Source organism: Tachysurus fulvidraco, chromosome 18 (genome assembly GCF_022655615.1).
Source record: "Tachysurus fulvidraco isolate hzauxx_2018 chromosome 18, HZAU_PFXX_2.0, whole genome shotgun sequence".
Classification (NCBI taxonomy): domain Eukaryota; kingdom Metazoa; phylum Chordata; class Actinopteri; order Siluriformes; family Bagridae; genus Tachysurus; species Tachysurus fulvidraco.
Window position 1 is genome coordinate 4,058,413 of NC_062535.1, and position 25,665 is coordinate 4,084,077.

General features: G+C 38.3%; 1 protein-coding gene across 1 annotated transcript; it reads right to left on the reverse strand.

Moving 5' to 3' along the window:
- Positions 1 to 1,373: 1,373 nt before the first annotated feature.
- LOC113648957 (mitoguardin 1-like) lies at positions 1,374 to 25,125 on the reverse strand. The gene is made up of 14 exons (XM_047802934.1): positions 24,650 to 25,125; positions 5,271 to 5,339; positions 4,804 to 4,893; positions 4,607 to 4,705; positions 4,467 to 4,514; positions 4,311 to 4,391; positions 4,094 to 4,222; positions 3,934 to 3,983; positions 3,771 to 3,840; positions 3,584 to 3,670; positions 3,393 to 3,491; positions 3,222 to 3,302; positions 3,043 to 3,141; positions 1,374 to 2,924 (listed from the first exon to the last, which is right to left on the reverse strand). Exons 7-13 carry the CDS (start codon positions 4,160 to 4,162, stop codon positions 3,061 to 3,063), a joined length of 537 nt encoding a protein of 178 aa, XP_047658890.1. The 5' UTR covers positions 4,163 to 4,222; positions 4,311 to 4,391; positions 4,467 to 4,514; positions 4,607 to 4,705; positions 4,804 to 4,893; positions 5,271 to 5,339; positions 24,650 to 25,125; the 3' UTR covers positions 1,374 to 2,924; positions 3,043 to 3,060.
- Positions 25,126 to 25,665: the final 540 nt, after the last annotated feature.

Here is a 25,665-nt window from a genome sequence, read left to right on the forward strand (position 1 = left end):
ATAGGCTACAGTTTGGTCCAAAATGCAGCTGCCAGAGTTTTTACTGTACCAGGACAAGAAAATATGATCATATAACCTCAATTTTATCATCTCTACACTGGCTACCTGTTAAGTTTAGAATTGATTACAAACTGCTACTACTTACACACAAAGCTCTTAATGGTTTAGCTCCCATGTATCTTACTAGTCTTCTAACACGTTACAATCCTTCACGCTCTCTAGGATCACAAAACTCAGGACTTCTGGTAGTTCCCAGAATATCAAAATCTACTAAAGGCGGTAGAGCGTTTTCGTATTTAGCTCCCAAGCTTTGGAATAGTCTTCGTGGCTTAGACACACTTTCCCAGTTTAAATGTAGATTAAAAACTTATCTCTTTAGTCAGTCGTACACATAATACATCCCATAATATTGTGCTCTATTACATCTGACCAAATGCACATTATCATCTAGTGCTTGCTAATATTAGGAACAGCAGCTACGTTAATCCCTCTCCACTGCTTCTCTCTTTCTACCCATCCCGTGGCATCCAGAAATTGTACCAGCTCAGATTTTCTTCTGGCCCATGAAGATTTTGGACTTCCACTGAGCCCGTTAGACTCTGCGATACTAAAGAGAAGATGTGAACTCCATGTGATCTTTTGCATCAATACAACATTTGTTAGACTGTATATTTATAATCACACCCTCCAGTGTCACCCATATGAGGATGAGGTTCCCCTTTGAGTCTGATTCCTCTCAAGGTTTCTTCCTTTACCATCTAAGGGAGTTTTTCCTTAACACTGCTGCCTGAGTCACCTCAGACTTGCTCATAGGGGATAAATAAATACACATTTAAATATATCTTATATTAATCTTAAATGTTGTTTTTATATTAATCTTTATAACCTTTTGTTCTATATTTATGTTCTGTAAAGCTGCTTTGAAACAATTTCAATTGTAAAAAGCGCTATACAAATAAACTTGAATTGAATTCTGCTTGAAACTAAAATCATACTTGCTCCACCTTCATTGACTATACGTTCAACACGGTCATCTGACAGACTGGGAACCAAACCGAAGGATTTAGGCTCTTCCATCTGGGAAGCTTTACTCACTAAAGGATATGCTAACTAAACCGTGTTGAGTGTTTTTCATTTTTTGTTACATTAAATGTGTCATTTGATTGCAATGTACCAGGTGATGTTACCAATCAATTCACACCATCTGAAATGAATTTTGGTCGGGAGAACCATATAAATAACACAGTATCAAGTCAATAAGTTTTTCTCATTTCAATCATATTTAGCCAACACAGTACGTAGTGAAATCAGAAAATGTTTCTCCAGGACCGTGGTGCTACATAGAACAAAGACAGAGCTACATAGAACAGAGCTAAGGACTTAAGTAAGTTTATCTTAGCCACATAAAGTGCAATCTGTGCAACCTGGTGCAAGACAAAAGCAGTGCAGACCAGATTACATACTGTATACTTTACTGTACATTTGCAAAAATACTGGAATGAACACTTAATATCAGCAGTTGTATGATGTATTGTAATGAAAATGTGCAAAACAGCAGGTAAACAGCGTGAAATGGATGGTGCTGTAGACATGGATGTATATTGGAAGACTGTGTATTTGGTGCAGATCGGGCCATACGTGTGCGTGTGCATGTGTGTATGGTGCTCAGTACAGTTCAGTTTAGTCATTGAGGAGTCTGATGGCTTGTGGTAAGAAACTGTTGCGCAGTCTGGTCGTGAGGGGCCCGCATGCCCAGACGGCAGGAGGGAGAAGAGTGTGTGAGGTCATCCACAATGCTGTTAGCTTTGCAGATGCAACGCGTGGTGTAAATGTCCGTTAGAGAGGAAAGAGACTCCCAAAGATTTTCCCAGCTGTCCTCACTATCCGCTGCAGGGTCTTGCGATCCGAGATGGTGCAGTTCCCAAACCAGACAGTGATGCAGCTGCTCACGATGCTCTCGGTTTTGCACATTCCTTGAGCATCCTGCCAGGAATGTGGTCTGGTCCAGCAGCCTTCCATGGATTAACTCTGCTCACTTCGGCCATGGATAGACAGAGTACCGTATCGTTGGGGTGAGGGATGGTCTTCCTTTACACAATGTTGTTCTGCACCTCAAACCGAGCGCAGAAAATGTACAGCGCATCTGGGTGGGAGATGTCACTATCACAGGCAGGTGAAGCTGTCTTGTAGTTCGTGATCGCTTGGTTCCCCTCCACATGCGCCTCATGAGCTTAAGCAGGGTTGTAAATGATCACAATGAAGCCTGAAATATATGCTTAAAATTTTTATTAGAATATAATTAAATACATAAAATACACTTACAAAAATCTGTAATAAAAACATTAAAAAATTCAATTAAAAATACAAAAAAACTTAAATATCTAATAAATGGAATACTAAAATCTTAATAAATAGAATACAAGATCGTTAATAAATATTATACTATACTAAGAAAAATCTTATAAAATCTATACCAAGATTAACTAAAAAAAAAGATACTGGCGTTGGAGCTGCAGGTGTTCGTGCAGTCGGAGAGCAAACTAACAGATGTTGTTGTTGTTACAGGCCAGGCCATCGATGGTGTGTATTGTGTAGCTGCTCAGGGAGAGAAGAAAAGAAAGACATGTTTAAATGTGTACACAGTAAGACAGCGTAATAAGTACTTACCTGTAAAGATGGTAAAATGAAGAGAAAGAGAAAGAAAGGGAAAGAAAACAGGGACAGGTGTGTGTGTGTGTATGCGTGTGTGTATGTATGTATGTGCAAGAGGAGTGTGGTGTTGCTCAGACTCCCGCCATGGCCTTTAGCATCTCCTGAACACGGTCCTTCACCAGTCGTAGCACCGCGGTGGCTAAAGCTGCTGGGTCACTGTACAGGTCCAGAGGCTGCGAGAACAGTTCCTCAAGCAGCATTGTCAGCTTTAACTGTACACACACTTACAGAATTATGTTATTGAAACAGATCACAGAAACACTGAAATTTAAAGCAGATTCTTTAAAGTGTATAATGGTGTTGGAAAAAAAAAAAAAACACTTCACTTACGGAAAGCAGCAAAAAGAGCTACTCTGCTTCAGGCTCCCTGATGTCCACATCCCACTGGCTGTTCATATTGAACACATGCTGCAAGAATCCCCCGTCCGACTGTAGAGAAGAAAAACAACCGTGACGTTACGTGATGTTATTTCCACCCACATCTAGGAGAGAAACATTCATTGACTTACAGCTTCAGGCGCCAAGCCGTTGATTAAGCAGCTGAAGAAGACGAGTTCGAAGAACACATCCAGCAGGTTGAAGTGGTACAGCTGGACGGGGGAAAATTTAGATTAAATTTACAAGTAAAGACTAAAACTAAAAATGCTTTATAGTTAGGTGACAGTTACTTCCAAGCTTACCTGAGCATCGAGCACCTCCGCCTCAATCATTTCCTGATAGGATGGTTCTCTCAGGAATTGGATCATCTCGTCGTATGCCCTCTGTACACCGCGGGGATCCTGTCCGGGAAGGAGACACCAGGTCACTGCTTTGTCTCCTCAGCTGACTCTGCACGAGTATGAGACGTAACTGGGTACAAATCGGCACTCACCTGTTTGTTGGCTGCTGCCAGAAGCATCAAGATCTGCTTGCCAGCCACGTACAAGAAGCTCTTGTTATGGATGCTCGCCATCATCCTCTAAACACGACATAAACACACCACATGAGTCGAGACAGTCTGGAACTTGCTTGTGGGGTAAGTTGGAGTCTTCAGAGAAACTAAACGAGTAAAGACTCACAGAGAACACCTCGCGGACAGCAGGCAGCTTCAGGACGAGGTCTGTTATGCCACGGCCTGTGAGGTACAAGCTAAAAAAAAAATAACCACCACCGTGATTAATTTAACCAGACTGCTTTGTTACATTTACATGACACACCGTTAAAACTTGAAGATGATCCTACACAATGAAGGGCACCTCCTGCTCCTCAGGTGGACGTTCCATGTCACTTTCCTGCAGTGAGAAACCAGCATTGGATCATCAAATACCACAGAGAACATACGTTTATCCTGCCTCCAGCGAATGCAGCTGTACTGTACATCAAGCCCGAGACACTGAATTACCTCAAATTCTGACTGAACGTCAGAGTCAGCATGAGGAGTGAAGAAACGTCCTTCCTCCTCATGGGACATGTCCACCTGACCGTCCACGTCCACGCAAAGGTACGAGCGACTCACCTGGTAAATGGTTTGCTGTGAACAAAAACGAAAAACATGACCAGTGTGAACAAACGTAACAGAGACAAACTTTACAAAGAACCGGGTGGCATAATGAATTTACCTCGCAATCCTCGTAAGACACGTGGATGGTCGTCTCCTCGTGATGGCAGGACACCAGCGTTCTCAAGCTCCCGCAGACTCACTTTGAGAGAAAATGCAGAAATTAAGTCTTTGTTCTTACTAAAGCTTTATGGTGCTACAACAATCAAGATCTTACCTGTATGCAGGTGATCGAGGTCTCCTGAGTGGTGGAGTTAAAGGCTCCCTGCAAATAATGACACCAACAACTGCTTGTTACTCAATCGTTCGTCTGTACACAATTAAAGTTTCGTAAAACAAAATGGAGACTGCGGTTACCCAATGATTGTCGAACATTTGGGTGGTGGTGGTGATCCACCACAGCAGGACTTCTGGACCTCTCACCAAGCACGCAATGTACCTGCGTACCTCCAGGGACTAGTGACAGAAACACAACACCACAGACTACAGCATGAGAACAAGAGGGAACACTTATTTATCTGCTGCTATGCTGAGCACAGACATGAGAACAATACCTCAGACACGAAGCTGCAGGACTGTGAGGAAAGGAACTGGATGTTCTGCCAGGCAGAGTGCAGCTGACGTGTGCCATGGTGATGTGAGAGCTGCAGGACAAACATCACACTGTGACTCTTACAAAGAAATTGAAACCATTATGAGTTGATTAAATGGGTCACGTCATGTGATACGACTTCAGTGGGTTCTTTGCATATGAGAGCTAAATGTAAATTACTGCAACCTAAATCAAACACTCAGTGGCTCCAAGCATCATCTTTAAAACTGTCCAATACATCACGTGTAAAAGAAAACACCAAGAGGAGGATTATCCAGTGAGGAATAAAAAAAAAAAAAGCAAAAACCTTTACTTCCTTTTAACCATATCTCCAGGAGTACGCAAGCTAGATAATTTAGGTAGAAGGGACTCAACTGGAAAAAGGTTTAGGAAACGTTACACTGAAAAATTATCGAAATATAAAATTACCAGTATGACAGCTGACTTCTCAGGGTCAAGGCTCAAGGTGTTCAGGAGCTGGGGATTTGTCTCAGTGACCTGAATAAAGCACAACAATGTATTCTATGTTTGCTTCTTATCAAAGCTGTTTTGTGCAAATGAAACTTAAAAAAAAACAAAAAAAAACACTAAAAATAACGGAAATATAAAATTTCCAGGACAACAGCTGATGTCTGAGGGTCTTCAATGCATACGAGAACTTCCTCAACATCAACACCTACAACAGATCCTGTGAAACATTTTACACATGATGAGCATAATTTATTTACTGATGAGCATAAACCAGGTTGTCATGGAGATCTGAAAGAGACACACTTTCATCTTCATGTCTTTATGATCTCTAGCAGACCATAGCGCTGTTTCATTCTCAAACCGGTTTAATAGTCTGTAACAGCAGCTCTGACAACACTGACAACTGAAACAGTGTTATATCACTGATTAACGAGAAACAAGTCTTATTTAAGAGGAAGGGGAATAAACAATTTGAATAATAATACTGATAATATTAATAATGATGACATAATAATAAAAATATGTTATAATAATATTGTTATTATTATGATTAATAATAAAACCAACAACAACATTTAAAATAATTATAACAGTTACCCCACTTTTCAGACTTTGTGTCACCGCCCTTTCCTTGATTGTTTTCAAATAACAACGCCAACAACAATAGTTCATAAATAGATTTTGGTGAGTAAAACTTATGCAAAAAGCAAAACATTCACTTCACTTTAACCAGCTCGATCTCTCCAATGATAATAATAATACAAATAATGAGAATCCCTGCAAATAACAACGCCAACAACAGTCAAAAGATAACAACAACAACAATTGAAAACACGGTCATGAACCCAAATGATTTGAAGTTGTGTAGATAAAAAGACAACACAAGATCTGTGATTAATAATAAAACTAATAAACAACAACATTTATAATAATTATAACATTAACCATGTTTCATTTTCAGGCTTCGTGTCACCGCCCTTTCCTTGATTATTTAAAATGATTTAAAGTGTAAAAATCATGATGTTTTGAGTCTGAACGCGTGTTTTTATCACAATAATCACTTTTATACATTAAAATCCTCCTGATATGAGCCACTTAGCATCGAGTGCTAATGTTAGCTCGGCAACGCGCGTTAGCTTTCGGCTAGCTCTGTTAGGTAAACTACACGCCGGATTTGTTCCTGTTTGTCCGCTGTACCTGACTTAAGTCATTAGGTTTTAACACACCGTCACTAAGTAAGCTTTTGTTGCCTGGAGCAGCTTCCTGTTCAGCAGCTCGAAGGTCGCTGGTCCTCTTCAGCCTGCGATACGCGTAGTATCCTGCAGTGGTGAGCGCGATCAGCCCGGCGGCGCAAGCCAGGCCCCGGACTGTGTCGCTACTCTGGCCGGAAAGAAAAGTCTTCATGTGCAGCATCTCTCGGTTCTAACTTATTCGCTTTGCTTCGTTGCTTCTCCTCGCTTTGTCTCTTGTCTCCAGACAATCCACACTATCGCTGTTTCCGGCGCGTTCCAAATTGATGACGCGGTACGTTTAAAAAACAACAGCGTTTTGTACATTTATATTCACAAACATAATTATCTTCATGTTTTGTATATGCATTAATTAAGACAATGATGTATTAAGAATGTGTTTAAATAAAATGTTTGCGATAATTACTAATTAATAAATACCCTTCGTTGTCCGAATAAGGAAGCAGTAGAGGGCGCAGTAGCCGCTGTTGAAATGTATGTTGAAATACTACTTAAAACTACTGTCAAAAAGCCAGTAAACAGAAGCTCTCAAAATTCAACTTCCATTTAGAGAGATCTACTGTTACAACTAACTCAGTGAAAGACCTGGTTGTTATATTAGACGGCAACAGCCTTCTCCCACCTTAGAAATATTGCCAAGCTATCTGTATCTGATGCTGAGAAGCTAGTTCATGCATTCATGACCTCTAGACTGGACTATTGTAATGCATTACCACAGGTCTGTTCCTCATTTCGGTCTTTTCTCACTCTCTCCCGCCACACATTGTATTTAACACCCAGAAAAACATTTTGACTTTTTATCATATATTTAATAAGCCGCAGCGCCCACAATGTATCTGTCCGTACCGCTGTCTCTATGGAACCGGGCAGAGATCAAGCGCGTCTCCCCTGGAGTTCTTAGTCGAGCGTGACACTTATCAGCTAATCAAAAATAGAGGCTACACAATAGCCAATCAGAAAATAGCACTATCTGGGTAAGAGTTAACGCAACAACCAATGAAAAAAACCACACACAAACACAAATTAATGAATGGAAATTAAACAAATACTTTGTATTTGGTTAAATTGTGGTCAGTGATCCTTACCAAACACAACAACACCCTCATTATTGTGTTTTTATTTTTATGTTCATTTATTTATTTATTTGATCATTTATTTGTTTATTGGGGGGTCGCTGGGGGGTTAGAGGCGTCACTCTTGCATATATATATACATTTAGAAATTCTGTCAAGTTTAAGAATAGAAGCTAATAAAAATAATTAAAGATGCCTGTACTTATAAACGAACACATTTTCAAAAATAATGTTTTAGGCTCCGTATAATTAAAAATAATAAGTAATGTATATTAAATAAATACATTATTTTACTTCCTTTATTAACCAGCAGATGGAGGCAATAAACAGTTTCTCGGTGAAGAGTCGGCTTTTTAAAAAGATTGGAGTCATATATACGAGCCGTTTGTCTTCATTATGTTATTATTATGTAGATATAGCAAATAATTCCCCTTCGTAATTATGTACGACCTATCTCAATTTTCCCCCACTAGACGACAGAATTGCAATAAAATAAAAGAGTCGAGTTTTTTTTGGTGAGCTGAGTCGAATGAACTGACTCGCTGGAGAGATGCGGAATTCCCGCACCTAGGTCTTATTTTCCAAAGCGTGAGTAAACTTGTGAGTTTACATTTAGGCGTTGAACAGAAACTGAATGTTTTATCTATTTATTTTTCTCATGCCTTTGAATAAAATGAATTATTATTTTTTAATAATTTTAAATAATTATTAAATTATTAATTATTTATAATTATTTGTTACCAATGCTCTACACATCCCATAAAAAGTGTGTAAGTGTGTGTGTGTGTGTGTGTGTGTGTGTGTGTGTGTGTGTGTGTGTGTGTGTGTGTGTGTTTTCACTTTGGCCTCCTTGTTCCGGAAGCCAAATGTTTGTGTCTTAACTTGTTGCTCTGAGTCACCAGGAAAGAAAGTAAGTGTGTGTGTGTGGGTGTGTGTGTGGGTGTGTGTGTGTGTGTGGGTGTGGGTAAGCTATGTGTCTGTAAATGACCTCTGACCTTATGCAACATGTTTGACCAAATACAAACACACACACAAATCAAGAAGTTAATGAATTTTCATTACAAAACAAACCTTAAATTTCATATTAAATCAGATAAGTTTTAGATAAGATTTAGTACAGTGAGTTAACTCAAAAACGTCACAAAATGAATCAAAGATAGTGTAACTGAATATTTGTAACTCCATACAACTCCAGACATTCATTTCTCATTTTCATTGAAGACAATTCATTTCTCACAATAATTCTATCTTAATGGCACAGAGAGAAAACTGCAGGCTACCACATGCGATTGCTATTTCACACACACACACACACACACACACACACACACACACACACACACACACACACACACACACACACACACACACACACACACACACACTCATAAAATTTCATAAAACTTTTGCCAATTAAAAAAAAGGCTATAAAACATGCAGTACACAGACAAACAGACAGACAAATGATCTGAGAGAGACAACAAAAAATAAATGGGCAGACAGACAAAAAGGCTGACAGAATTGAGTCTCATACACACACACAGTAAATTGTTCCATCTCCTTATGCCCCCTTTCCACCAGAAAGAACCGGGTGCTGGTTCCACTGGCAAGTCTTCTAAGAACCGGTTCGCCTTTCCATGGGCTAGAGAGCCATCACAGAGCCAAGTCTTACATCACTGTATACAACGTTATACAGCAATGTTAGCACAGCAGCGGCAAACACAACATCAACAATGGTGGATGTTGCTTTACTGTTAATGCTCATGGCTTTGCGAACCTACATTGGCATCCAAAAGCGCTAACGACGTTCTCTTTTGTCTTGTTGGTCACGGTAACCCTGCCACCAGCCCCTGACACAAGTGGTTCTTAAGTCTAGATCAGCAATGTTTTGGTGCTACTTAAGAACCACTTTTCCTGGTTCAGAGCCGGGACTTTGGGTGTTGAAAAAGAAAGAACTGATTTTAAATTAAAATCTGAACCAGCACTCAAACTGCCTCGGTGGAAAAGAGACATTAGATGCCAAAAGAAGGTCATTTTACCTTCTCAGCATGTGACAGCATTTACTGCCTCAGCCTGTGAATACCAAACACATTACTCAATTCTGTAAATGTCATAAACACCGTAACCACCATACAACTCTGACCTGATGTAACACCAATATGATATGATGTAATCAATAGAATGGTGGTAATAAAAAGCTCTGTCTGATAATAGATGGTTTATAGACAGAGACAGACAGACAGAGAGACAGAGCAATTGACAGACAGGAACAGGTTGTTTTACTGGTAAAATTTTAACAGTCAGACAGCCAGATAAACAAACAGTGGGACAGACAGATGTACAGACAGAGAGAAATAGATAGATAGACAGACAGGCAGACAGAAGAAAAGACTGTTCTACAAACTGACAGATTGGTAGACAGAAATTGACAGACAGACAGACAGACAGACAGACAGACAGACAGAGAGGCAGAGGAATACACAGATGAACAGACTGGTAGGCTGAGGAATGGGCAGATGGGCAGACAGACAGACAGGGGAACAGGCTGTCAAAAAAAACAGTGAGACAGACAGATGGACAAACAGACTGAGGAATAAATGAATGGTTAGAAAGACAGACAGGCAGACAGACAGGTGGAACAGGTCATTTCATTTGTGGGATGTTTTAGGCAAAACAGACATAGGAACAGATTAGTGGAACACATCAGTTTGTATGTCGAATGTTTGACCAATAGACAGGCAGACAGACAGACAGACAGTTTGATGAACAAGAAGCTGAATGAAAGACAGATGGACAGGTAATTTTAGGAAGCGGAATGTTACAGACTGACAGAAGGGCGGGCAGATGAGCATATTAGTGGAACAGGTCAATTCTAAGCAGAATGTTCTAAAAAGACAGACAAACAGACAGACAGTCAGACAGCTGAACAAAAAGACAAGCGGACAGTTGGACAGAAAATGAGGCAGTCAGATGGAATACGCAATTTTATAGGTAAAAGTTTGCTGACAGACAGACAGACAGATGTACAGACAGATTTAATCGGTGGAAGTTTCCAGACAAACAGGAAGATGGGCAGCAAGACATGAAGACAACACTGCAATATTTTAGTAATTCTTTAAAGGTTTCCCCAGAGAATCCAAAGACATCATGAGTCAATGCTATAGAACTGTTAAATCCAAAAAGCTGGGATTCATTTGCAGCACTTGTTAGCAAAAGCATTTTTCATAAAAACTTTTTTTCTGGTCCTTATTTGTGTTACAGTTATGTCTGATCTTTCTTTCCTGCTGTATTTTAATCCAGCAATCGTTATTCTCAGGCTGCACAGATTTATAAGGGTCATTGTTCTCAGCACTTCCTGCAGTTCCAGAGAGATTTTAATCAGGTAGTAGATGAATACAAAAGGGCTGGCGTGTTCAAGCCATGCATCCCAAGGTGCAGACACACTAAGTTCTCCAAGCACAATACATATCTCGACATGAGTAGACAATGGGTTCTGTAAAAAAAAACAGGCAAACATGCCCTCAGAAAAATGTTGTCTAGTCAAATGTCATCTAGCCAATATAAGGATCAACGTGGCATCCATAAAATTAGTCAGTAGTCTGGCAGTATCCCAAATACTAGTGTAAATATATACCAGAAAGAGTCTATAAAAAAGAACATTACAAATTTGAGTTGTTTTGCCTATTCGGTAGCTAGCTAATACTGTATGCTGCTAGTTAGCGATGAGAGAGATTAACGTGATTTTGTATCTAACAGCCAGAAAGTGTTTAGTAGCAGAGAGGATTATTCAGAGAAATCTTTTCAAAGAGATCTTTTTATATAAACTCAGCACTTTTTGTCAAACAAGAATCACACAAGTTTTTTTGCACTCAAAATCCACAAAGTACTAAGACGCAGTGATGTCTAGATCTACAATCCAATAATCTTGCCAAGAAACAGCAACTGTTTTATCTTTGTGAATACAAATGTTATCTGTCTTCTAGTCTTCCTGTGATGACTCAGTGTAACCATGCAAAAAAATCCTAAGTGCACAAAGTTTCAATGCTAATGTTGCTATTACACAACTATCTTATCTAAAATTGTTTGTACATTGATTTTTGCCTCAAATCACACCAATTACAGAAGCTAACATGTTTAGATGTCTTCTTGGAATGACTTCTGGGTCACCATATTGTGATGTTATTAATCCCATTGGTATGAAAAGAATGAACCCTTTGCTAATTGATGTGAAGGTGCAGCAATTTGGTCATTAGTACAATCTGGCAACATTTTTTTAATTGAAAAGTGCAAATTCAGCACTTAAACCTGCTAGTTCAGTTATGTGCAGTAGCAAAGTGTATGCTAGTTGTAATTTTATGGCTCTTGTTTATGCCTATAACAGGATTGCAACAGGCAGAATGTTTATCTCCTTCACACAGTTTCCTGAAAATGATTCTACATTATACAGCATTATACAGCATTCTACATACAGCATTTTGTTTCCAGTGCTGGACAATAACAACACAAGACTTCAGCTAAAAGTTTTCTTCATGGTTCTTTCACAATCACAATAAGGACAGTGTTGCACTCATTTTCCAGTATTAGCAAGCGTTGTAGGCGAACTCCCACTGGACATGGGGGGAATTAGCAAATGGGTAGAATTAGCCAGGGTTGTAGGAGTCATATTTTGTTCTACCAGACATAAAAATATTCAAGCATGAACGCATGTTTACACCCAAACACAAGACCACAGTATCTAAGGAGTTTATTTTTTTCGTTGTTTTGTTGTTTTGTTTAGCAAAACATAACAGGTGTAGCTTAGCCAAAGTAAACCCACACCCTCCCTTTTAACTTTCCTAACATCCAGTCATGACTAAAATAACTTCTCAAGCATGATTATAAACAATATATTTGCAAAAGACTTTTTTTTTTGTTTCTGTCCTGTGCTATTTTATGTTGTCCACATAGGTATTATCATGCAAATGTGGGTGTAAAATGCTGCCAATTTAGCAATTTAGCAAAAAATAAGTATTTGTAAATCAGGCCTTGTCTTTCATCACACATACAATTTACACCAACTCAACTGTGAAATTATAGCACTCATGCTATTGTAAATCAAGATTAGCAGCCAATAAACTAGCTAGCAACTACAGCAAAATCTATCAAATTGTATGAAAATAAATATTCCTATAATATAATCCTGTTGTTGCTACATCTTCAACCTATTATACGACTGTATTATAGAAATCTGAAATATAGTAAAAATCATTATCTTCCTTGTCTGTCAAAGGTTTTAGTATAAAATACTGAAGTAGGCTTTACAAAAAACAGATTTTCCACTCAGACAGGCTTCAGTTGCTGAAACACAGCAGACCTAGACAGAGATAATCAGAGATACAGGCAGCTAACACAGGTAAGTACAAGTAATATAGCTAAAGTACATAGACACACCACATGCCTGTATTTTCAGTACACTATGTCTGTTCCATATAATTCATTAAAAAACCATGATGTTATCAGAAGTCATTTCTTAAAAGACCATTTAAAATATATGTTTCTAGTAATATTAACTAATTCAAGACTTACTTAATAATAAACACAGTTTCAGGTATGTATTAATATATTAGGGATGCACCGGAAATTTATGGCCCTGACAACTAAAGTTTGTATACGACTCTGAAAATATGGGAAGCTAGGTAAATAAGGTCCCTGGAATCTAGGTCCATTGTGATATACTGTAGGACTCTAGGAATATTGTGCCATTATTGTGGGTATACAAAAATCTAGGTATATATGGGCTGGATAAAATCGCACTATGGGTATATACGTGCAACAGAAAATAGGATACACTGTATATAAGGCCCTAGTAAATAGGACCCTACACATATATTCTCAGAACATTACATTTTCATGTTCCCCTACTCCTCTGATCCTATAATTAATGCTGGATATATAATGGGATATTGGGTCCCTAGATATAAATAATATAAGCTTCTGAGTATATAATGTCAGAAGAAGGTAAGACTGTGTTAAATAAGATTCTGGGAAAACGAGAACTCAAATATATAAGGCCCATGGAATGTGGGACTGTGAGTATCCAGAAAAAAGGTCCTGCGAAAATATGTTCTTGGGAATATAAGATTGTATGAATAATGAACCTCGGGCATATTGCATCCTGGGAATACTGGATCCTGAGTGCATAGAGTCCTAGGAATACAAAACAATACAAATACAAAGAATACATTTGTCCTAGGATATATTGGGTCATATGGGATATATATTGGGTCCTGGGAATATGGGACCCTGAATATCGAAAGTCTCAGGAATATGTGATCCTGGGTATATATGGTCCTAAAAAATACAGGACCCTGGGTTTAAATGGCTCTAAAAAATATGGGACACTGAATATTTAAATGTCCTAGGAATTTGGGGCCCAGGTAATTTAAGGTGTGTGTTTAACAGGACTTTACATATATTTCCTGAGAATATGGGATCCTGGGTTTATAGGATACTGGGCATGTTATAATCTAGGCATGCTGGTTATATAAGGTCTTGAAAATATTGGACCTTGTGTATGCAAGGTCTTGTGAACCCTTGGTATATGAGGGTGTGGGAATATGGGACCCTGATTATATAAGGTTCAGGCAATAGGAGGTCCTGTATATACAGTGTCCTAAGAATATAAGACCTTGAGTTTTTAAGTCAGGGAGGCATGGTGGTTTAGTGGTTAGCACGTTCGCCTCACACCTCCAGGGTTGGGGGTTCGATTCCTACGCCTTGTGTGTGCGGAGTTTGCATGTTCTCCCCGTGCTTCAGGGGTTTCCTCCAGGTACTCCGGTTTCCTCCCCTGTTCCAAAGACATGCATGGTAGGTTGATTGGCATCTCTGGAAAATTGTCTGTAGTGTGTGAGTGTGTGAGTGAATGAGAGTGTGTGTGTGTGTGCCCTGCGATGGGTTTGCACTCCGTCCAGGGTGTATCCTGCCTTGATGCCCGATGACGCCATAGATGTCCCTGTGACCTGACGTAGTTAAAATAAGGGGTAGAAAATGAGTGATTGAGTGAGAGTTTTTAAGTCATTCCTTCAGCATCCAATCTTCTTTCTCTCTCTTGGAATTTTCAGCTTGTTACTTTATCGAGAAACAGCAAAGCATTAACACGTTTGGCTTTTACTTCTGACTGTTACAAAACACTGACACTGGAGCCTCCTTCGATAAGCATGTGCTCAGAGAAAACTTCATCACGTTAATACGTTTTCATTGCTTAAGAAAACAATTTCAATCCATAAATTTTGTTCTATTTGTCTTTACTTTCATTATTGTTTGTTTGCAGTCTGTGAAGGTACAGTTCTAACTACAGCTAAATTAACTGCTGCAACTTTATTGGAAATTTTCACAAACATTGTTGTGCAGTTTGTGTCACAAGTAAGAAAACATGTTAGCAGCTATTACAGCTGGGAGTAAATTGTTAGCAATAAAAAATAAATGTGGGTCCTGAGGCAAGACAAGACTAGAACTGCTGATCTAAGCGATTTCTGAACAAACATAGGCATTATCTTCAAAGATTGTGTTTATGTTCCTTGTCCATTATAGTGTGGACAGTTTGTGTCTTGTCCTTATAAGTACTGTCCTTAGAAGTACCGTCACACATACATGCACGCAATCCATCATGATTAAAGTGACTCACAGGGGCAGTGTGGTGTTCTTCCACAGACTAGTTTTGGAGACATTGTCATTGTGACTAAGTGTTTAATGTGGTGTGTGTGCGGTGAGATCGGTTTGTTTGGGCAATTATGGCAATATGCTTGAGGCAGTGCTCCTAGGTCTGGGTGTGTGTGCCTAGGAGAGAGAGTGAGAGAGAGTGAGAGAGAGAGAGAGAGAGAGAGAGAGAGAGAGAGAGAGAGAGAGAGAGAGAGAGAGAGAGAGATTACCTCATAACCTTTGTCATCTAGAAAACATTTTGTTTGGGACTTCTGAATACATGCTTGCACAAACACACACACTTTAGACAATATAAACACTCCCTAAATAGTCCATGTACTTTCTTAATCCTTTAGATTTCTTTCTTTCTTTCTTTCTTTCTTTCTTTCTTTCTTTCTTTCTTTTTATTTTACTTTTCTTTGTTGTTTCTTTATTTTCATCTATCCTTATTTTTCTTTTTTGTTTATAACAAATTCAATTTCATATTTTTAACACATTTCTTTTGCATTCTTTTTTTTTTTCACTATACATATCTTTCATAATTTTACTTTTTTTATTTAATGCTTTGCTTTGGTGGTGTCTTTCAGTCTTTCTTTCAGTCTTTTTTTTCCACTATTCAAATCCCAAATATTTACACTTTTCAAAGCTCAGATTTGTTTTTTTTATCTTTTCATTTTCATCTCTCCATGAAGACTTGCAGAGCCAGCGAACGTGATTATCAGTTCTATCAGTTCTGTCGCCACAAACCTTGTGTTTAAAGCTGGACGTCTGAATGACTATATCTCTGTAAGTCAGTGACATCGTAGTATATTAAATCACTTAATTCAGGTATCAGGCTGTAGTTTAAACATTGGGGGGGGGGAGTTGCAGGTGCGTGAAGACAGAACATTTTGACTTTTACGAGACTGTAAGTGCTTTATACTCTTACTTCAGGTGGATGATGTCACTCTTTCTGTAAGTGTGGTGACAGGTTTGTGTGTGAACCCAGGAAATGACCTGTCAACACGTTGCCGCATTAGGGACACAGTATGGTATTTTGACTGATGTTATTCCAGTTGAGCTTGACCAGTGCACACACACACACACACACACAGAGAGACATACGCACACACACACACACACACACACACACACAGACATACGCACACACAGCTGTAAGTGTGGCCACGCAAATGGAATTTGTTCACTCCCAGATCCCGGCACTGAATCCATTCATTACCAGAAAATGTGGACTTGCAACAGATTTGAGCCACAGATGTTTTAAACACGTTTGCTAGAAACCGGATTTATTAATTGAGCACAGGACTGAAACACTGCTGGTCTTTTCCCACAGACACTAATGTTTCAGTGGCTAGGAGCAAATTAGCTGTGCATTCAGGGTCTTACTGCCTCTCCCCTGTCAATGACACTGACGCTAGGTAAACTGTGAACTTGTGTATGCGGAAGAGGACAGACAGCTGCAATTCAAAGTGATGCAGTATTGAAAAAACATGTGCTCTCAGTGCGTCTAAGAGGAAGCACGAGTAAGCTTTCCCACTTTTCAGAAGGCAGCAGTTGATAGAAGATAGAAGAAAGCAAGCGCGTTGTATGAAAATTGTTACTTTGGCTTTGAAAAATTTTGAATATGAAAGCTTTGATTGATACAAAGTCACTGACTTTGTCTGTTTGGCTTGTATGCACCATCATTACATTTTACTTGCTAAAAGGGTTAGCTTAAAGCTAAAGGTGACACATTTAGCATATCTATGATAACTGCTCATTAACTAGCAGAATTTGCTAGTTAATTTAATAGAAATTTAACACACATTTCCTAACCACACCCTACCACACATGATCAGTGGACCTTAACATGAGATGATGGAAACATCACCCAAACAAGTCTGTGCAGATACATTGGCTGTATAAAAGGTACAGCTGCTGAACAAACAACTAATTAGCCATGACTTCATGACCAGACAGTGAGTCAGAAGATAGTACAGATGACTCCAATCTAGAAATCTATCCAAATTGGTGACCTCAGTGTTTCTACCACCTCGATCTTTCAAAGCCTCATGGTCAATGCTAACTAGGCTGTTTTAACACCCCTACACTAATTTCCAGTCTGTTAGCATGGGTGAAGTTTGCTAGATGACCCCGTAGTTTCCCTGAAGCATAGATTCATTGTGACTGTGGACTTTTTAACTCAGATAAACAGAACTTGTACAGGAAGACAGTTACTGTGATGCTATTTCCTTGAAAACAGCATTACAAAAGAGCTGTTATTATATCAACAAATGCTCTTTTTTGAACTTATATGCAAATCTGGATAGCAGTTGCAGCTTTCATTTATTTTAATTGTTTTTTTCATTATTTTTTAATAGTAATTTATTTTTCATTATTTTTAATGACTATTTATTTTGATTATTATTTTTCAGCTATTTATTTATTTATTTTTTTGTATCTATGAAACTATATGGGAAATTAATACTGAGGTAAATTTTGCGTGTACCATTTCATAGAGGTTTGACACACAAAAAAAGACTGAATGAAGAATTCCCAGTGAAATGAATGACACTGGTTTAATTGGCGTTTTTGGACTATACTAGTGTGAGAATTCAATTCAACAATTTCCAATTTGTAGCTTTTGTTGGCTAAATACCAGTACCATATTTGCTCCTTTTCTTACATGGTTGCTAACACCATTGACATTCACCTGGCTTTTCCTTGCACCTTGAAATTCAAGATAATCATGCTAAATGGTCCCTGCAACTCAGTGGCATTTTTGTATTTCCACAAGTGTTTGCCGAAAGTGCTGTGGGAAAACATGCTATCTAAATTAGCCAAGAGACTCAGAGAGCTAAGCCTGGTCATGGTCTATACAGCCTTGCTCGCTCTGTCATTAATGGAGTGTGGTATTTCTCGTGGAAAAGTGCAGCGCCATTTAAGGAGCCCTGAGAAATACTGTGAGGCAGGCTCATTTCCTTTTTCTCCCTCTCCGCCAGCAGACTGTTTTATTATGACTACGAGAAAGAGATCATATGAGGGAATGGCTGTTGTCGGAGGGGCTGTTTTGAGAGATGAGTAAATATAAAGCACTCATAAAAGAACGAAATGAAATCATGAAGAAGGAGGAGGAGTTAGAGGAGGAAGAGGAGGAGATAAAAACATTGAATTGTGTCTGTAGTTTAATGATGTTGCTGTGGACTTCTGGTCTTTATCCAGCTGTATTGTGTGTAAATGTGTGGGTGGGTTTGTGGGTGGGTTTGTGTTTGGTATGGCTGTGTTGACCTTTTACAACCCTTTTGAAAACTGAAAAAGAACGTTCCAGAGGGTTTTGCGTGAGCTTGCATTTCATTCACATTAATGTCTGTCTGTCTGTCTGGCTGAAAGAAATGCTAGGGTTTTAGTAATGCAGCTCTTTGAGCTTAGCATCACCTTGTACGGTATTCAAATGCACAAATATGTAAGAGACATCCAAATGTGGTTGAGTCTGATTAGAGAAACCAGGCTTTGGTAAGCATACAGTATGAGAGCGCGTACTGTTGTTCCTTGGCTGGGTTTGTGGCTTTTGCCTTTTTAATACGAGCTTCCTGATGCTGACTCTGTTTAAAATGGCCAGCAACTATGAACACATCTTAAAGGAACACTTAAAAAAACTCATGTTAATATGACTGATTACAGAGTAAAATTTACTGCAAGCTAGTTTTTGTACATGCTGAATCAGCTAAATATTTCACGAACGACTGTTTCACCAAACTTATTTCATATGAACTGCTAGCATGCTAGTCATGTTGTTTTTCAATTAAATTATTTAAAAAGAAGAAAAAATGTCTTATCCCTGTGCCAGAGTTTTCTAGCAAGCTAGTGCTTAGATATTAACAAAATAAAATATAAAGTGTGAAAAAAATCATGTGTGTGATGAAAAAAAAACATGTCAAAACCTACACAACATAAAAAAATATAGTATATATATATATATATATATAATTTAAATAGTTGTTTTTGTCTTTCAAATGACTAACATTCTACTGGTAAGGCGAACTAGCTTTGATTTCTAGTTCAAGGCTAAGACATCTTTTAAAAGTTTTACTGTTTTTGGCTGCATTACCTTTTTCTTTGATGAACGGACAACCAGGACACAGAATTATCTTTGTCACTGGAAAATATGCCCGTAGAATGAAACTCTGTGTGTGTGTGTGTGTGTGTGTGTGTGTGTGTGTGTGTGTGTGTGTGTGTGTGTGTGTGTGTGTGTGTGTGTGTGTGTGTGTGTGTGTGTGTTTCCTTGTTGGCTTGAGTATTGGTTATACACTTGGCCTGATATGAACAGTTCTCAGTAGAATTCCATTTTATCAACAGGAGCTTCCTCACCCTCTAAGTCAACTCTGAATGAGCACAGACACTCACCATTATGGTCTGGATGTCTGGACTTGAGGACATAGCCAAATACAGGATGACCACAGTCACCTGGAGCCTATACAAGAGAAGACAGTGTGTGTGATTTAAAAAAACCTGACGATTTCTTTAAGAAGGCAGTACTGTAGGCTAGCCAGATAGGAAATTCTTGCTGACTTATCTTTCAGCCTGCTAACTGCAACTTAAGCCTGATAATAACAAATATGCTCCTTAGCTATCATCACATACTGTAGCTAGATTCATAAAAGCTGGGGTTGAGTTTGATGCTAGCTGTAGTCTAAAGCACTATTCAGACGGGATTAGTTTTACGTGGGGATGTGGAGTAATGCAATTTTACATTAGGACGTCTGTAATATTAATTGGCCAATTCGCACGGGACAAGACATCTCAGTAAAACTAGCAGAAGTGGGAGGGGTAACATCATACGCACATGACGACAAGGAGGTTACTGTGGTACGTAAAGTGAGCTACCCCTCCCACTTCTGCTAGTTTTACTGAGATGTCTTGTCCCATGCGAATTGGCCAATTAATATTACAGACGTCCTAAGGTAAATTTGCATTACTCCACGTCCCCACGTAGAACTAATCCAGTCCGAATAGTGCTATTGTCCGTAATGATTACCGAGATGGCACATTCAGACGAGACTAAAATCACAGAGAAGCTCTGGTAATAATTACTTTACCCCCACGTCCTCACGTAAAACTAATAGTGTGTGATAACTATCAAGTTAGTGATAAAAAAAAAAGTAGTTTGTGGCTGTGTATGTAGCTACAACTTTACAAGAAGAAAGCAGGCAAATCTGAGGTATTTTTCTATAAGGAAGTTGCTAACATCTTGCTATAAATTAGCTAATTGACTAACTAGTGGTTACTACATGACTCATCACACACACATATATTCTTTATTGTTCTTTATATCTTGACAGGTTTCAACAGGGACTTTTGAAACACATCCAGATTTGTCATTATTTTAATGACTGAAGATCGTAAACTGACTGTCTAGCCATATATATTGGATAAGACATATACATATCCATGGCTTTCCACCAAAACATTTGGAAAACAGATTTTACTGTGGAATATACCCTAAACAAGAGGTTTACTAGGATATATTTTTAGATATTTTGGGTGTGATGGTGCGTGACAAGCAATTTATAAAGGAATAGAATCTAGAAAATTCTTAATGGCTCCAAACAACATGGGAAAATATGCATGTCTCAACAAACAGTTCTCTGGACAAACCCCCTCTATTATAGGCACTGTGTGTGTGTGTGTGTGTGTGTGTGTGTGTGTGTGTGTGTGTGTGTGTGTGTGTGTGTGTGTGTGTGTTGGATGGGGGTTGGGCATGCTTTGAATGTTTCCAGACACTGTTTAGACTTTCCTCAGGTGTTGCCGTACAAATACTACAAACACGCTACACAGAGAAAACAGGCAAACTGTTCTTTTTCTTAACTTCTAAGAAATTCTTTCTCATCATTTTTAGACATGCGCGCAAACACTCACACACACACACACGCAAAATACTTAAACAAAGAACTATACGATTAAAGTAAACAACTTTGGTTTGCTACCTGCTCCCATTTCCCTTTTTGAAAAAGTTTTTTCAGTGAAGCTTAGTCACATGCATAGATAAAATGTTCTTTATTTTAATGTATAATTCATACCAGATAATGATATGAAATAATTTCTGTGACAGCTGGGTGAAAATCACACATTCAGTCAAATTTGTGCATTATACAGTAGTAGTACCAGACAGAAACATATATGACTGAGGCAAGCCTATATATATATGTGTGTGTGTGTGTGTGTGTGTGTGTGTGTGTGTGTGTGTGTGTGTGTGTGTGTGTGTGTGTGTGTGTGTGTGTGTGTGTGTGTAAAGTGAGCAAACAAGAATAATCTAAATCAAATCAATTTTTGGTTTGACTACCATTTGGCTTCAAACCACCATCTTGCACACTTTGTACATTTACACAAAGTCAAGGTTTTTGTAGGATCAGAGTCAGGTGTATGATTTACCATGTATACCAAGCAAGGTTGAAAGACACTGAAAAAGAAACAGCTGTGTAGGAGGCTTAAAACTGGAACAGCCAAACTTTGCTACTAAGGTGAGATTGTGGAAGTCAGTTTCATATCACAGGTCATATACCATGGCAAGACTGAGCACAGCACACAAGGTAGTTATACTGCATCAGCAAAGCCTCTCCTAGGCAAAGATTTTAAAGCAGACTAGGGTTCCAAGGTATGCTGTTCAAACTATTTTGAAGTAGCACAAAGATCTGTACTTCTCCAGAGTGAGCAAATGGGCAAAGAAAATCACTCTGGACCCCTCACATCCAGCACACTCACTCTTGCCATCTGGCTTGCCATCTGAACTGTTGCCATCTGGTCGACGCTACAGAGCCCTGAGCACCAGAACGACCAGACATAGGAACAGTTTCTTCCCTCGGTCAATCCATCTGATGAACACTTAACATACATCTGATGAACACTTAACATACATCTGATGAACACTTAACATACATTTGATGAACACTTAACATACACAGAACAAACCCTATTCTTACATTGTTTACTCGTACTTATTTATATTTCAATTTGCACATTTATATTTCAATTTGCACATTTTTCCACTGTACATACAACTGTCTTTATTATATATGTGTTCATTTCTTATCATTGCCATTCTGTTTACACTGTGGAGCTCCTGTACTAGAACAAATTCCTCGTATGTGAAAACATACTTGGCAATAAAGACCTTTCTGATTCTGAAATGGGCAATGTTGTGGAGTGTAGGTCCAGTGGCCAGCCAAGCTGCAGATGATGTGAAACAACTCATGTTTATTTTCCTTCGACATCGGAAGATGTATAGCAGTGCCATCAGCAAAGAACTGGCAGAAACCAGTGGGACCCAGGTACGCTCATCTACTGTCCGGAACTGGTCATCATGGAAGAATTGTAGACAAGGCATTTCAGCTATGCAAAAAAAAAACCTAGAAACTAGAAAAAATGGCAGCAGGTGCTTTGGATTGATTAGTCAAAGTTTGAAATATTTGGCTGTAGCAGGAGGCATGGTGTTTGCCAAAGGCCTGTAGAGAGAGTATCTGCAGGCAGCAGTGAAGAGGTTCCTTGCATTTTCTGGCTGAAAATGAAAAACTATTGAAATGAACATTAACTTAAATAAATGCAAACGAAATTTACTTTTTATGACTAAAAGTCGGTAAAAATTAACATAATGGTACGATATTAAATAAAACATGTTAAGCAGCAATTAAAAAATATTAAAGTTTGAATCTAAAGATGCAATGAATAAAATAAATTAAGTAAATTAAGAAAAAGTTTTAATAATAATAATAATTCATTCATTCATTAATTTTCTACCGCTTATCCGAACTTCTCGGGTCACGGGGAGCCTGTGCCTATCTCAGGCGTCATCGGGCATCTAGGCAGGATACACCCTGGATGGAGTGCCAACCCATCGCAGGGCACACACACACTCTCATTCACTTACGCAATAACACACTACGGACAATTTTTCCAGAGATGGCAATCAACCTACCATGCATGTCTTTAGACCCGGAGGAAACCCCCGAGGCACGGGGAGAACATGCAAACTCCACACACACACAAGGCAGAGGCGGGAATCGAACCCCCAACCCTGGAGGTTTGTGGTGAACATGCTAACCATTAAGCCACCGTGCCCCCAATAATAATAATAAAAACAGTGAATAATAATTGATGTTTTTGGATAATCCCTTTGCCAGCGATCCATTAGTGGAGAAGAAAAAGTTGAGGTTTATTCATTAAAATGAGGTCGGAGTTTGTCCGATTTTGCATTTTCATTTTAATTTCATTTTGACTTCCATTTGAATGGGTACTTTAAATAGGTGATTGACTCTCTTCATTGAAAGTTTCATAATACAGCTGCTGTTTTGAGAGTCACATGTGCTCTTACAGTATATTTAACTTTTTACTCCAATGTAGTCTTTGTTTACCTGTAATTGAAGACAAAAATGGTGCTCCACCTCTACATGCCACCACGAGCAGCTATCAGTTGTTAGTGCCATTGTTTACCTAACATTAAGGCATAAGATTTGTAGCTTATAGTAGCCAAAGTAGCAAGAGAACTAACTGTCTACATTATAGCTAGCAAGGAAAAATCCTTGTGAAAAATCCTTGTGGCCTGAACCCACCGTCTAGACAGAAAAAGAAGTAATTCATTCATGCATATAAGTGACATGACTCAGAAAGTACACCACTTTATTCATGAGCATTTTAAATTTTTTTTTTTCATTCATTTAATTCCATAAAACATGTATCATAACACGTTTATCTGATGTTCTGGCACGAATTCATATGGTCAAAGTGCACAGCTCTGTCTGTCACACACACGCACACACAGACAAACACACACACAAAAGGAACTGTAGTTAAAACAAATGGTGGTGTTGCATTTCCCAGAATTCCTTTTGTTACTCTATTAAGCAGAACTGTACAAAATAACTAGTTAATTAAACGTGGGGGGAAACAAAATTAATTATTTCTAATCTATATTATGTTATTATATATAATAATTTTATGTAATTTCATCATTTATTTTTATTTAAATAGCTCTAGCTTTGTGCATACTGCATTTTAAGGTATTGAACAAAGAACCACCTTCTGTAAACAAGAAAAAATTAATAAAGTAAATTGAACCTTTAAAAAATGAAAGTGAAAAAAATGTTAGGATTTTTTTTTGTTATAAACAATAAGAAATAAAAATGTGAAATGAATGATAATTATTAAATAACTGTATTTATTCCATTCAATTAACAACAATTAAATAACTGAAAATGTCTACTACACATGGTATACTTAAAGGTTTAATAAATAAATAAATAAACACAAAAAAAGAACTAATATATCTCTCAAACTTTCTGTCAAAATTTGATTAATAGCCACTTACTGGAGTTCAGTGTGTCATGGTGTGTCATGTGCCAATAAGAATGAAAGCTCTTGTTCCTAAAACTCCAGGACAAATATAGCTAAGAACCACCTCAGCGCTAGCAGACGCAAACGCAGCATGGTCTGAAAACACGTCTCTGACACTGTCCAGTGATTTAAATGGACGTCACTGTCTTGCCTTGACCTCGCTCACACACACACACACATCACCCAATCCACTGATCCAGAGCTGGCAAGGCCAGCTAGCATCACTGCCTGACACCTAGTTTACCATCTCCTGCTAACAGGAAGTGCGGTTTTGTGGGAAATCTAACAGCTTTCTGAAAATCTGACTGTGAAGCATCAAAGTGCTGGTCTTTCTAAATGATTAGCAAGTATATAGCAAAGAAGAGAAAGAGAGAGGAAAAAAGAAATTACCTTTGAATAAAACTCTACCATGGTTTAGCGCCACAGTAGATTGGCAAAAATATTAGCAATTAGGTGAAAGTAAAAGAAATAATTATAAGTGCATAAGTTAGTTACTCATAATTCACTCTCTTATAAAAGGTATAAAAAAAAAGTTTGAAGTTTAGGCAAAATGTTAAATGTGTCATCAATAATGTTAAAAAAAATCTTTTTGCAGGTATATTTTCTAGTAGCTAACTTTACTGTAACGTCAGTAAATAAAATAAGGTCACTGCAGTTCTTGTAGTATTTTTGATTCTGATTGTTCAGAAGGTCAGAGGTTCATATTAATTTGCACTCTCACATACATGATCGTTTCGTGAGAGTAACAGCTCATCCACAAGTACGATGGTCTCTGTGTAATCTAAAAAAATTGCTATAAGGACGTAGTCTGGAAGGATGTATTACTTAACATTCATGGAAGACACAGAGAGTCTCCAGTGTCAGGGCTTTGGAATAAATAAAAAATGTGAATTACTGGCAATATAAGAGGAATAAAACAAGTATACAGCTGTTAATAATAAATAATAAAGCTGTTATTGGAAAATGGTCAACTTTGAGGTGGAAATAGTA